General features: G+C 32.8%; 1 protein-coding gene across 2 annotated transcripts in view; it reads right to left on the bottom strand.

Moving 5' to 3' along the window:
- LOC113517488 (transcription factor Sp9) overlaps positions 1-15,533 on the bottom strand; it is a 99,554-nt gene extending 84,021 nt beyond the window's left edge. The window contains exon 1 of one of the 2 annotated variants that reach the window (XM_026902167.3): positions 15,376-15,533. In XM_026902167.3, coding sequence (XP_026757968.1) covers positions 15,376-15,417 — 42 coding nt within the window. In that variant the 5' untranslated portion in view covers positions 15,418-15,533. The remainder of the gene's footprint in view (positions 1-15,375) is intronic. The other variant, XM_026902165.3, reaches the window with a different exon arrangement.
- Between the last annotated feature and the right edge of the window lie 412 nt (positions 15,534-15,945).

The raw sequence follows: 15,945 nt of genomic DNA, 5'->3' as shown, positions 1-15,945 counted from the left end.
GGCATCTAACCGACACATTCTGACGAAGATATACCGTTCCTTCGTTACTTCAGTAAAACTATAGAGATGGTTTTTATTTTACGTATATTCTAAAGTGATGGATGTTGAAGATTAGAATTTTTAATAACAATTCTTTGTAAAACAATAATCTATTTATTGCTTATTAAATTATGACGAACTTGGAAGTAGTATTCGTTTAAAATACCTCCTTACATACCGATAGTCGTAGATTTGATCCCTGCACGATACAATAATTTGTATTCATGTCTGTTGTATTCGTCTAGGTATTTTCAATGTATATATTGACAAAAAATAATGTATTTAAATATTCCTTTCAATTGTCTAATTTATATAGTACAAGCTCTGTTAAACTTAAGAGTAGATGGTGCTAAAAAAATATTCAAATAAATAACAAAGAACTTTCTTTAGGATAGTACTCGTCTCATTTTCTATCTTTATTATAAGAAAGAATATTTGAATATTTACATCAATGATCTAAATAGTACCAACTTGCCATCAATAAGGTTTACAATAATTGGTATACCTACCTAAAAAATATTTCAACTACGCCTGATAATTTGATTCGAATATGGATACTATAATCATTCTCCATTTAATTATAGCTACTTACATTTAATGAAATACCCAAATTTTGTAATAAGTGGTACTTATATTTGTTCAAATTGTCAACTTGTAAATGGATGTTATTATCATAAATCTGAAATAATATATCTAATATGAGAGAGAGTATTTCAAATATTTTCTCCTATATATACGATTTATTCGTGTTATGTGTATTGGGCAACTGAGACTTGAGATTGTTTCTTATGATTTGTTATGGTCCTGTAGAATGAAATCCAACACAGCAGACATCCCTTGGCCAGTATAGCAATACATATTATTAAGCAATTTTTGTACTCAACTTGGTACAATCACTGGCACAACATGACTTAATTCCCAATCCGATACCATTTGAATAAAAATGCTTTGTGCTTTGTGGCAAAAATAGGTAAAATGATAGCTCCAACCCAGAATAATTAAATATAAAAGTAGTACAATATAATGTGTATTTTATTAGGTCAATAATGAAAACAATTTCTACAATGGTAAATATGTAATAACGTATATAAAACCACGCAGTGCTTGGATAGTTAACAATATTTCGCTCCCACATTAATAAGCCATATTAAGTAAGGTAACTACAAAGATTCTCAGTACACTATCATTAATACCATTTTATAATAACCTCCTTTAATTACTGGGCCATTATATTCAATCTACGTATTGCTGAAGCTTATTTCAGGTGTTATTTTATTAAAAATTCAAACTTGCCACAATTAAATTTCCACTTTCCCCAAGTGAACGGATAATTTGGTTGTTCAAGTATTCTGTGAAGTCGATTTTAAAGACATTCTAGCCTATAATCACGTAGAATAATTTCAGCTGAACAATCGCGGCAAAGGACATAATTATAAGCCAGTGAATTTAATTAAAATCACTTATGAGAAAGGTGTTCTGTTTCACGCGTACAACGCGAGAAACGCACACAGAACTCCCTTTGCCATCTGATAGTTTATAATTATTTTAATCGTCAAATTGTAGAAGTTTTAATTACATGAATTTGTTTCTTACAAACATGTTTCGCCAGGATACTTCTGCATTATTAATAGAATGAGATAGTACCTACTTTGCATATTCACGTAGAACAGAAGGCGACTTCCGCTTCGATAAATAACTGTTGGCTGTTGACTATTGTCGTTGTAGTAAATATAGTGCTTCTTTTTTTATTTTACTAAACGTATCAAAATCCAAAAATTACAAAAGAGTCTTTCGGTCTGATTTTACCATCCCTAGAAAATGATTGGAAAATAACACGTAAATGTTACACAAACTGTGAGTTATGACTATAGTTTGCGACGTTTGAAGTATTGTTTAATATATCTATAGCCTAAAGCATATAAAAGAAAATATAATATTTTCATGATATTTTTGAGTGTAGATTAACATCAACAACAATTAATGACTTTAGTGGTGCAATAGTTTAATACGTCGCTTCATCTTCCGATAGTAATGGATTCGATTTCCGTAAAATAATTTTTTTTTGTTCACGTAAACCAGTATATAAAATTTCCTATATGCTAAATTACCTATCCATGTACCAATTTTTATTGAAATCCATCCACCTATCCCATCCTCACAAACTTTCCCATTTATTTTATTAATAGGATATGTAATTAATTTAAAAATTATTTAAGTATAATATACATATCTATGTGTTGTCTAGTATCCATGATTCATGAACTTAGTTTATACAATAGGTACTATAATTTCGCAAATATTGAAGTCATTTTTTATATGGAATAAAATAGAATAACGTAGATTATTATTAATCATCGTACTTGGATTTTATCATCTTTACTCATGAGTACGATATAAGTAGATACATCCTCTGGGCCTTTACTATAAATATAAAATATGTATGAACACAAACTTTTCCCACAACAATTAAAGAAAATTATATACCTATTAAGATTTTTATTTTTCTAAATTTTCTGATGGCATAAATCATCAACACACGTGTAGGTAATAAATCACAGAGTACCTTGTAATTAAAAGCACGAATTCAGGTAAGATTTTAGAGCACAAAGTATATAATTAATTTTTGTTTCGTTAGATGAATCGCTGATGATTAGATGAGCCAGTGGAGGATCGACACAACCACTTGTGGATGCAGATGTTTATGTTATAATTACTATTGTTGTTAATGATCTTTTCACTAAGTAAAGTACTATGGAAGTATTCATTTATATCAGGTAAGTATTCGATTATTTGAAGGCAGGCTGTGTGTTTACTTGGCACTTAGATTGTATATGTTATTAAAAATATCAAATGCCTAATTAATTTATTTTAAATAGTCGTCTTTCTATTTTAAACTGTATAAATGCTTTAAGTACTTTTTTTATATACCTCCCTATATATAAGAATCAATTATTACTGATGTGCTTAGTTTTTGACACTTCTTTCTACGTGGCTTCAACATTATCTATTATTACATAAAAGCATTAAATAAACTTTATTAATTAATCAACAGGTTACTATATATGATTGGGGTTGAAATACTTAATGATTACCCCTCAAACAGATTAAATAACCATCTAAATAAATGAGTCATAAATCTATTATATATCCTTCAATGGTACGATTCAGATATTATAAACAACGGCTATAAATCAGTATGGATTGCGTTTTAAAATTGTTTTTTCGCACGTCCTTATGGGCGCGATTATAAGAAAATTATAATAATTGTGCACGCTATAATTACGTGATGTAGGTAATGTAAGGCCAGGATATATAGTGGCCAATTTGAATTTATGTAAAATATCGCGCAATAAATTAATAAATTTACATTTTATAACTTTGCCCTCGTGGCCGACGTGGGCGCAATATCTCTGTTTAGGATCAGAAGCTCGTATCTGCAAATTATAGTATCGATCTTAGGGGTGACTTGTCCAATCAATTTCGTCGATATAGGATATTGCTAAGCTTGTATCTGCTCACTATATTAACAATATGTGTATACAAAATCTTTTAATTCTAGTAAAATTGCAAAACAAATGGGGAATCACTTGACGACAATAAGAACTTCGATTCGACTCAATGCGGTGAAAGACATTTGTCATTATAGCGACAATTTTATTAACATGTTAAATATTTTAATGCACCTTGCATTTAAATAAAAATTACAATAATAAAATTTTAAAGTCTATATAAAGTAAAAGATGCACTTTATCAAAATATAAGTATAATTCTTTTTTGCGTTCTTATTTATTTTTTTAGACCATTACATTTTACTTCACACAAACAGCAACAGAACGCACTGAATATTTACGTAATTGATCAAATCATATGTTTGGATTTTCCTCTTATTCTTTTTATATGAAAAACTTTGATGTTTATCGACTTTATAAGTCACGACTTATTGAAATTCACTTGTTGGCACAATCTTGACATAGTTCACGAACTGCGATTATGGTAACATTATTTTTATCCGAGTAAAATATTCTTAGTATGATAATGCTTAATTCTTGACATATTTTATATAATGCGAGCCCGAGGCGAACCGGCCGACACTATGTCTAATAAATTTATGGACCTTCATTTTCATGTTGATCGGAGCTCGAAATTATAATCGTCGCGCTCGGGGCGCGACGGCGCGTGAGTGCTGTGACGCGGCTACCCGCGTAAGCTGAACCGCGTTGTCGTAGTATATCCTACAGTATAACAGTACTTTTAAGATAATCCATCGTCTTTAAAACTGCTAATACTATATTATTACTACTATATATACTGATATATATATACCACTGGGTTAACCACAAGTATATCTTAATTAAGATATGGTCCGTATTAGTTTATAATGACAAAATTTTGCAGGAGGCACAGAAGACATTTTAATTCTATATTTATTCCCAGTACGATGAAATAAGTACTCGTAATTGTTCTTAATATAAATTCACAATATATTGATGTAAAAATTATTTTGCTTTATAACAGATAAGGTGGGTAAGTCAAATGAATTTTTTACAACTATTTTACAAATCAATTACACATATCAAATGCAGATCAGATATATATTATTTTATTATCATCATCAGCATATCAACCTTTAAGTGTCTATTGCTAAATATAAACCTCCCCCTGGGGGGGGGGGGGGTTATTGTTAGTAATGCGGACTATTACTAGCAATATACTTTGTTAGTTGGACCTCCACGTAGTCGTCCTTGGAAACCATTCTGCTGAAATTCGGGTGTATTCATTACGATGAGTGAACTGACCGGCCTTTCCCTTCTCACCTATCATCTCTTACTGGTGCTCCACCAGCGTAGACCGTTAGTGCAGGCAGGATTACCTATTTCATTATCATCCATTAAAAAAATGCCCCTTGGGAGGTTTTTCCAGTAATTGCCACACTTGGCAAGCGGATTGACAGCTGTACATAGGCTTTGGAGATGTTTTAAGAAGGACGCTGTTGCCCATCCCTCGCCCTCTCTTAGTCGCCTATTACGACACCCACGGGAATGGAAGGGGTGGCCTATTCTAAGCCGGGACCACACGGCAAATATATATATTCTTTGCTATGTATTAATATGTACCTGTATTTTGTACAATGTATGAAAATATACAATTTAAATAGAACAACTAAAAAAACACATCGCTCAACAAATCTAACGAATCGTGCCCTTCTAAACAGTTTCCGAGTAAAATAGATTCAAGTACTTATTCCAACATGATATGGAAAAAGCTATTAACATTTCTATTCTCACGCGATCACATCGTGTTGAGTAATAGGCATAATAAACAGGAATTATCACAAAAAAGCGCAAATATAAATGTCAAAGTGAAGGTACAAGTGAGACGATGTGCGGTGTTTAATGATCTGGAAACCGGCTATGGGGGTGAATATGGATACCCGTGTTTTGGTGACAGTAACCACGCTCAGTCTTAAAGCTCATTCTGTACCAAATAATATTTTCATAAAATTAGACGAATTAAATAAATTAAATGCGCTTTATCAATTAAATTATTGGACACGTTATAAAGCAATTAATTACCTAATATCTATACAATAAATTAATATTTATATGTTTGTCCTCTATGCGTACCTAAACCATTTATCAGATTGTGAAGAAATTTTGTTAAGGTGTTCTAAATAAGAAGCGAAGCGAAGGTTTATGGCTAAAAAAATCTACACATACATGTGTTGTATACATACAACAAAAAGTTTTCAATTTTTGTAGTATTGCAACGCATACCGGCTACAGTTAGTTTAATATATTATGTATTTAAATATTATAGAAACGATTTTAATAGAACTTCCATCAAGTTTTGCTTTTACATTATACTTTAAAGCTTTTTATTTACTGTTAATGGTTTTTCAATTTAACATTTTTTTTAAGAAATTCGAGAATGGTAAACAAGAGAATGTTCATCGAGAATGTAAAGTGGTCGATAATTTCAGAACACCTCTATACGTTCGTGACAAACAAGGTACTAACTTCATTAAAAAGGTTTTGGTTTGGGTTTCAAACTGTACTGTACAGCGAATATTATATAAATTAAAATTTTCACTTACGAATTAATTTCTATAATACTACTCTTTTGTCATGTGTTATTAAGTATAACTATACAACTAAAGTCGATAAATATTATGAATAAATATGTTCACGACTACTTTATAATCACAATCCCGTATAGGGTAAACAAAGATATTTATTGATATTTTTTATTCTTTCTTTAATATTAAAATATGATTTACATTATTATTAATATTTTCCAGTAGAGAATTTCTAGAAAGTAGCAGTATTAAAGAGATTGCTATGTCGATATTATTTATTGTTTCCTAAAAGTTATTCCAAAAAATCATGATATTGGGCATATAGTTTAGTCTTAATAATCTGGCTACAAAAATACTATAAAATACAGTTTGAAGTAATCTTTGTTGGCTTTACAATCAACGTGCAAACTTATAAACTAATGGAGTTAATCATTTACAGACAAGATGTCAAAACTTTGCAAACGATTACTGCACAATTCCTTTATTAATCCTAATAATTTAAGATTGTCTTCGACAAAAAAAATACTTCTATCGTGACAAAACTAGTTATTTTAATTCAAAAACTAAACTACTGATCTGATTATGTTAAAATTTTTATGGGACCTATCTGTATGTATTCTATATATCCTTTCAGGTAAATAATTTTTCAAATCGGTTTACAAATGACGGAGTTATGAGGTAACAAACATAAAGAAAGAAAAAACACAACCGAATTGAGAATCACCTTCTCTTTGATGTCTTAAAAATGAGTTTATTTGTTACCTCTTAGTGCCTTAACGCCTTATTTAATCACTGAAGTTTTGTAAACAGGTACGATATGAGATGGAGAAGAGCATAGAGTATTTTTTATTATAGTGAGTGAACATTCCACGGTTACACAGATGACACTTATAAACCATTAAACATACAACGGGAAAGTATAAAAGGTAATATTTTTGTTAAAAAGTAATTTAATGATGATTTTTCTTCTTCCGTCGAGATTTATTTAAAATGTATAAATCTGCGTAAAAGGAAATGTCACAGCTAAGTTAGCACGTGCCTGCCACTCGCGCTATAAGAAAAAAAAAAACAAACTGCTATTTTATGGAAATAACGCCATTTACCCGGGAAAATATGCTCGACAAAGCGACTTGTCCCGGAAATGAAACTTTGCAGGGGTATGTAGATTTATCTCTCTTCATGTCAAAATGCTACGTAGGAAAAAAGTAGTAGTCACGCGTTTTTAGCGGAAAGACTAATGCATAGTTGTAACTTTCTCCTTCGTTTTTGAAATGGCAACACGTTATTTGTAGTTGTCAAATTTTTTCCAATTAACTGGACAGAACATGTTATCTTATTTTGCTCTGAAGTCTAAAAACAATCCTAAATTCTTGTCTGAAGCATAAATATTTTCCCTTGAATACACTACTAGGTTATTTGTCAATCATCCCATTAGATGTTATAATAATACTAAATACCTTTAGACGTTTCTTACTCAATATCCAAATGCCTGAATGGACTTGAATGAAGTCTTGATATACGGAATAACTGTGTTCTAGATTAACATGTATTCAATACTTTTATGATGTTAATCTAGGTTATATATTAAAAAAAAATAATAAACTGTCATAATATAAGTAATACAAGTAATCTACTGGAGGTAAGGAAAGAATTATTACTAATGGACACCATAGTCCCTATTGCTAGCAATATACCTAGCCAGATCGATCTCCACACGATCCTTCCTGGTAACTATAGTGATTACGTTCTACTGAATCAACACAATGAGCTAACTGACCTGATTTCATTCATATTATTTCATCCTGCACTTGTACCATTCCGAAGTACTCGTATATTGTTAACATAGATGGGTACACCATTCCATCTTTATCCATATACAAATAATCTATTAGACGTGGGAAAAATATAACAAAATATGTAATTAATTGGCGGATAAGGTACAAAATTTTATTTAGTATGGTACCCACTCTGTATCTGGATGCACCAGTCGAATGACGTCACAGGACCAGTCCAACGGGTTGACATCGTCTTCACCAATGGAGGGCCGAATGGATACGATTGGCCGCCTCTGATATAACTTTTTTATCTTTTTGTTTGCTGTGGAACCGACATTGTCTGTTGGAATGTAGATGCCAGATATGACATTGAAACGTTTTTTTACAGACAAGCTTTACATTGAAACAATGAATTATTAGTATGTGCCTACAAGAATATATATATATATATATATATATATATATATATATATATTATAATATAATTTACTACTTATTTAGTTTGTAGGTTAATTAATATATTAATTAGATTAAATAATATGTAATAAATTAAATAATAATATGCTCAAATTACAAGAAACAATAAAGATTAGTAACTATAGGTACACGGTGACATCTAATCGTAAACTAATTAGAACTTATACAATGAAGTCTAGATAAATATACCTACTTACTTTAAATACATAGGAAAAACCTAGGTCAGTACAAAAAGATGTATATATATTTACAATACTAATGTTTATTTAGTACGAGGATCAAACTTAAATGTATGAGGAAGTAATATGTTAAACTACTACACCCCCATGATAATCGGTTTTTAGTTTGTGTTTTGTCAGGAATCATATTTACCAGAATAAAGTGAAATATCTTTAAATTATCTAATCTAAAACATGGTCAATTTATAGGACAATATTATATAAATTCCATAAGTTATTTGCCTATATACATATGTGATTGAGTACAAAACATTGTTTAAAAATAAGAAAAATTTTTTTTATCAATTTATAATTCTCACTTTAGACTAAAATATCGGTAGGCCTTACACATATTTATAACAATCCATACAGGGTTGTTCGATACCAAATGCAGTAAATTTAGACAGGCAAGTATTCTATACTAAGTACTATAGGTTAAAATATTACTTAAAGCTATTATCTAGTATTAGAATCACGGATTTAATGAGCAAATTAATTGGTTTGCGAACAGCGGCTATTGGAATGTAATTTCTGAAACTGGTTTTGTGAACTGCTCATTTTATTCCGATCTTGGGAGATAGTGACGGGGGAACGATTCGGAATATTTTGAATCAAGATTAAGAACTTTTATAAACTCTAAATAATTTGTTTCAATCACCCCTTCAAAATCCAGTTCAATAGTACGTGATATATAGTTATATAAAGTAAAAGACGAACAATCTTTTTTGTTCTTGACCACAGCGATGGACAGATTCACTATTTTATAAGTGACGTAATATTACAGTTTTTTTTTATGTACCTAAAAGGGTCACAATCACGTATGCAGTTTACCTGATGATAAATGATTACCGCATCCCGTGGATACCAATAACACCTGGGGAGTCACCAATACATTAATAAAATAGTATTGAATATATAATGCGCTCATTTCCTAGACATATTGAGACAATTGTAATATCCCTTTGTCAGTGATGTCATACACAATATCATCATATCATATTAGCCTTTAACTGTTCACTGCTGAACATAAGGGGTGCCCCATGGGGCGGTTTTGCCAGTAGTTGCCACGCTAGGAAGGCGAATTGGCAACCGTAGTTAGGCTTGGAAGGTGTTTTAGGAGGGACGCTGTTGCCCGTCCATCGCCCTCTCTTAGTCGACTCTTACGACACCTACGGGAAAGGAAGGGGTGGCCTATTCTATGCCGGGACCACCGCGGCACACAATATATTTATCTATTATTACACGTATTTTTTTTTATACAACTTGGAATGGTAAACAAGCTGACGGCCCACCTGATGGAAAGTGGTAACCGTCGCCTATAGACATGAGCAGTACCATGGACATAACAGAGTATACTGTTTCACCCATGATACCCCCCATGCGTTGCCATTCCTGAGGACTCAGGTGTTATTCCTCTGTACCCAGTAAATTCACGCCATATCCCATCCTTCAAACCGAAACACAGCCATACAAACACAACTGCTTCACGGTTGAAACACGAATTACACGTATTCTCACTATATATTATTTATATTTAATACTTTTTTAGGTATTTACATGTAAACAATATTATCCCCAAATTACAAAGTTCAAATTACTTAAACGAATTTCGATCACAATAAGTCTTAGCTACTTGATATAATTGTGAAATTTAAATGAGTAAATTGAATAATACCTAGTTGCAGATTTCTTTACACGATTTAAAGACCTAAATATACTCATTCTACTAAATAAAGTAAGTATTAAAAATTCTAGTATTCATTGTCATGATGACAAGTTCGGATCTTGATCAATTTTCCATTATTCAATATACTAGTGTACACAAATTATGCTAGACATTACAAGCGAACTGCAAACGACAGTGGTGCCTGCAGCCGCATGCGCACGCACCAGTGTGTACGCTATTAATGCGAAATAACTATAATTTGGGCGATGCCAGTGTTTGGCGTTCAACCGTCAGCCTCTGGAAAGGCGACGGAAGCCTGTCACAGGCGCAATTACAGTACCGAGAATCGGCATTAGTTCGTCGAGCTGAACTATTTATGTAAAATAAGAGCAAGCTCTCGTACGGGGAAACGGCGATTGCACGCATCGCTCATTAAGCACTTTAGAGCAATTTGAGAAGAGAAAAACTCGGACGAGACGCGGCACAACATCGCGTGGTCAATTAAAAAGCTGCCGAGCGTCAAGCAACTACTACGTGGTACGGACAACTCGCATCCAACGGTATTTTTGCGTATACTAGTAAAATAACACGGATCACTTGTTTTTGAATTGCTTGCATCCTTTTATCTAAATATACACTAATAGAAAATGACGAGGGTTGTGATGGCAGCGCGGTCCTCGGCTGGACATGACGCTTCCGCTGAGAGCGTTTACAGAACACGCAAGACGTTAATTTCAAAAACATACGCTGACGACCAGTGCTTTTGTAATTAAAGGTTAAAAATAAATTATTTTTCTAATAGTCAAATTTTGATACGCACTATTTCTAATAATAATTTCTTTAATTAAATATGTCTACTGTGTATGGAATTATCAAAAAAGTATTTTCTTTTACTTTTAACCTAAAATAACGCCCAATAATGCCTATTATAATTGTCAAATCCATTATAATATGAGAAGAGCTGCGAGAATATTATAAAAGGTTCTAAAAATAAATTAATATCTACCTAATGTTCTTAAAGCACATTAGTTTCATAATTATAAATAAAATATAAAAGAACACAGCTGGAGCAGCACTCATTTGCTTGTCTATTGTTTAAGCGAGTCATCCTGGTAGCCGTCGCCATTACAAAACAAATATTCGTTCTGTGCTCCATTACACCTGAACACCGTGACTTGTAGGTTGCACGGTCAAAAGGAGCCCATGCGCCTACGCAGACCCCACGGTAGGTTCCGGTGGAACTAGTTTCAAATATAATATACTCGATTGTACTAGTATGAATGGTGCAGGCGAGTTTGTGTTGGGCATTGTACTTTATGCGCTCTGTAATAGCAGACTATTAGTCTATTATTTAGAAATGTCACCTCGAGGTAGAGTATGATGTAGTTATAATCGAGTTTGGCACTGTATGGAAAATTATATATATATAATGCATAGTTACAAGTTAAATAAAATTATTTATTATAAATTGTTAATTAAAAAAAATAAAGACACTGTTAAATTTCTTACTACATATGATCTATCCCAATAGCAATCTTCTAGACCTTCCCTGTATAAATCTTATATCAGTAATGTTGCCAGATTAGGCGTTATCTTCGCAACTTTGAGTAAAAAATTTTCTGATCGCAAAATTTTGAAAACATGAAATTCTTGGAGAAAAGTGTGAGATAACAGATTTTTTAACAATTTTGGTACTTGTAAACCGCATAACGGTACATAAATATAATAAAATTAATTAATAAAGTTGACAAAACAAGACGGAATAAGGTAAGAAGGTAGACAAAGAAGGTGGAAATAGAAACATACGGAGTGTTTTTATTTCGTCGTTCATCTTGTGATACATAGCCAAACGTAGTGCAAATTAATTCAACTTTATGATATTGAGTAAAAGTAAAATAAATCATATCGATTTGGAGTAAAATTATTTAATATTTAGATAAAAATAAAAAATCGCATCTGGCAACACTGTTGATCATATACCCGACACCTTTGTTGTTGCAGTGGTAGTAGGTTGGTTGGTATTAGGGGGGTTTACCAGTAGTTACCACGCTTGGCAGGCGGGTTGGCAACAGCAGTTATGATTTGGTGATATTTAAAAGCTGCTGCCCATCTCTTGAGCATTAAGTTTTCTGAGTCGGCTATTACGACACCCACGGAAAAGGTAGAGGTGGCCCATTCTATGCCGGAACTACACGGCAAAGTACCTAGTGTCGAATATTAAAGGTAAATATGAAACGTGTACGTCTGTTGCTGGCAACTTGATCAACCTTTTCAGTTTTGTATTTTTATATACATTTTATTATTTAATTATTGTAGCAATTTTTGCTATAGTTATCATAATGTCTGTTTTTTGTATACTACTGAAGTGGCAAACAAGCATACGGTCCACCTGATGATAAGCAGACGGTAAAGGTAGTTTTAGAAAAACAATTAAGGACGTTTTGGTATGCTTGACTACAAATTTAACTTACATGATTAAAAATTACTATATTATTTCATCACACGCATTTTGTTTTTGAGCTGCTTTTTATTCGCTATTAGTGTATTTTTTATATATCAACGCATTCCATGTGAAAAACAGGAGGCAGCACAAACATATAACAAATATGTTAAAAGAAAAAAACTATCATTTTAAAGGTATTTATCACAAAGAAAATAGAATAAATTAACATATTTTATATCATTATCATATCAGCCATTAACTATCCACTGCTAAACATAGGCCTCTCCCATATGCTGCCATAAGGATCCACCCGCATCCACTGATGATTTATATATTATATTATTATACTATTTGCATTAAATATATAATTTATTATTTTTAAATTTTTAAAATAACTAACTTTCCTAAAAGTTTACTTAATTTCCTTATATTATCATGCCAGCTACGTCCCGCGGTTTCGCCTACATGACGAATATAAAATACCAAATTAAATTTAAATCCGTTCAATAGTAATATTTTTGTGAAAGAGTAATAAACATCCATCCATATATCCTTATAAACTTTCGTATTTATTTTATTAATATTAATAGGATTATTATATAAATAGGATTTGCAGGTGAGAAAATTTCTTACAGCAAACATGTAACTTTCATTCACATAAGTAATTAACTATTGAAAATAAGGTTTTTAATTGATAATAAATTGATAATAATTTAATATTAATAATTGCATACAGTAATTGTATACATAAATTGAAAAATAAAAATAATATATATAAATCTTAAAGTGAAAGTAAGAAGTAACATTTTTATAATATACATAACATGATAAAATTGAGATGAAAGTTAAAAGTACATAAGAAATTAAATTACATTAATAGTGTCCAATATATCATCATACATTTCTTTTGCACGTATTAGAATAAAGCTATAGTAAAATAAAAGAAAAATAGGTAGGTGGACTGAACATGAGGCGTTAGAGTAATCGTAGTGTAAATATAGAGCACCTAGCGCTATGTTCACTAGCAACTAATTGAAGCAGTCACAGCGGACATCAATCACAAGCAGACGTAACAACGAAAACACTGTTAGTTTTGCCGCCGAATTATTAATTACATTCTCACAAAAAACTCACACACGACGCCGAAAAGCATAAATTTCTACCTTTTTCACCGCACAAAGGAGCCGTGCTCTACACAATATAACACTGAACAGATTAGCCTCCCCGCGCCGACACGCTCGTCGCGGCATAATTTTTGGCGCCAGTAGTCCTACCTTCAGATTAAACTAATATGAAAAGGAAATTGACTAGAAAATGGACGGAGGCCTATGTGTCATTAAGGATTGGTTACGCCGCTCGAAAGCGCCGGCCTACCTTTATTTATTTGACTTCGTTTAATTGAATTAGCATTTCGGTCGTTTTTATGATGTGTCAGTAATTTTCGGAACAAAGTTTAATGGGCAATTTTTAGATAATAACAATAACCTTTATGTGACGGATATTGCTTTTTAAATATATTTATGAACTTTGTTAATATAATAATGATATATTAGTATTATGAGACGAGCAGGTACAGCTCTAATTATTTTCATAATTTTTTAACCGGTACCTACTAAATCCTTTTTGTATGTTAGACATTTTAGATTCAACTAGGTTACATACATTTTTATACATAGGTATACATTTTGCATAAATATGTTACATGGTATATTAGTCAACGATTCTGAAACGATTTTGATAATTCAGAATTTACTTTTGATTAAATAAATCAAAACGAATCAACTCATCTTGACTTGATCATATTGGGTGGTCCCATACTAATTTTTTTACGGTTGAAGTTGGCTTTTATGTTAGACAATATCTTTTATTTAAAGTAACTACTTACTTATTCCTTACTTAGATTAAGTAGATTCTAAAGGCAATTTGTTACTGAAATATTGATTACCAAATCATTTACGAGAAGCCAATTGATCAAATATTCACTACCCTGCGTGTAGGACTTCAATTGGTATTCAAAGGGAAATATGAAGAAAATTTTCACATAATACTTAGATGGGTATACGGTACGGTAGTTTGGGTCCACTCGACCCCGGACTCCATGAATAGTAATAGAGGTTAGGACTCCAGGGAGGGCTCCAGAGTCTCAATCGCGGTTAATATGCCGCTTATGGTGCGTGCTAAATCGACAATACCCAGGGGTGCTCTCGACACGGAACCATTTTATGGCCTTATTTAGGTCGGTTTGTTCTAAAAATTAAGGTCTATTATAGCGTGAAAAATCATGACCTTTTCCTTTCATTTTATATACTCTTGGAAGATTTTTATTATTATCTATCCGTGTCAAATTGCAACACGTTTGGCTGTAGATATAATATTAGTTAGAACTAATATTGAATGAAGACGGTAGTCCGTGAAAGAACTTTACTGATGTGAAATGTACCGCACCTAAGTTGATATTGGAATGCTTTGATGCCTAAGTACCTACTTTAGTTACTTTTTAAAAACCAATACTTTGTCGATTTTGTCGACATACCTGGTTAGAGATATCTATAGTAGTATATAGATACCAATATTTCGGTAAGTGTCACCTACGAGTAGTAACCATGTAAAGTATGTAAACAATGGAATGTTATCGTTATAGGAGCAAAGCGTAATGTGGGCTGGCTTTCGGCTGGACTCACATTCATGAGCAGGTCCGGTGAGGATGTGCGGTTGCCGCTCATGGCGCCGGCGGTGGTGGCGCATGTCACACACTCACAACACTCGCGAGGCGCGGCGCAGGCGGCGCGGGCGGTCTGCGTGCGCCGAGCGACCGCGACTGCCGCGCGCCGGCCCCCACCGCACCACGCAAGCCCCCACCGCTACCGGCTGCCTCATTTCTCACTATAATTTGCGTGTTGCTCGTTTTTTACCATTATTACTCCCTCGTTTTGTTTTACGTATTATCGAGTGCATCCCGCTCGCACCGGCCGCCATGCGCGGCGAGCGCCGCCCAGATAATAGCCGCGTGCAATTACGCCACGGCCGCGCGCCACTACCGCCGCAAACCGGGACGCAATGCAAGTCTGGCTAAGTACACCTAGCGCCATCTTGCGCTGAGCGGCATTACCAAAGTGTGCCAGTGTGATTTGTCAATCTTATATATTGTAATAATGTACTCAAAAAACTTTCCATATAATAATTAATATAAATCATAATAGTTGTGTTGACTATACATAAATATCTAACACCAAATTATGTACTATGTATGT

Source organism: Galleria mellonella, unplaced genomic scaffold, assembly GCF_026898425.1.
Source record: "Galleria mellonella isolate WM207_F2 unplaced genomic scaffold, CSIRO_AGI_GalMel_v1 utg223, whole genome shotgun sequence".
In the NCBI taxonomy this organism is placed as follows: Eukaryota; Metazoa; Arthropoda; class Insecta; order Lepidoptera; family Pyralidae; genus Galleria; species Galleria mellonella.
This window is presented reverse-complemented; position numbering and strand designations above follow the sequence as displayed.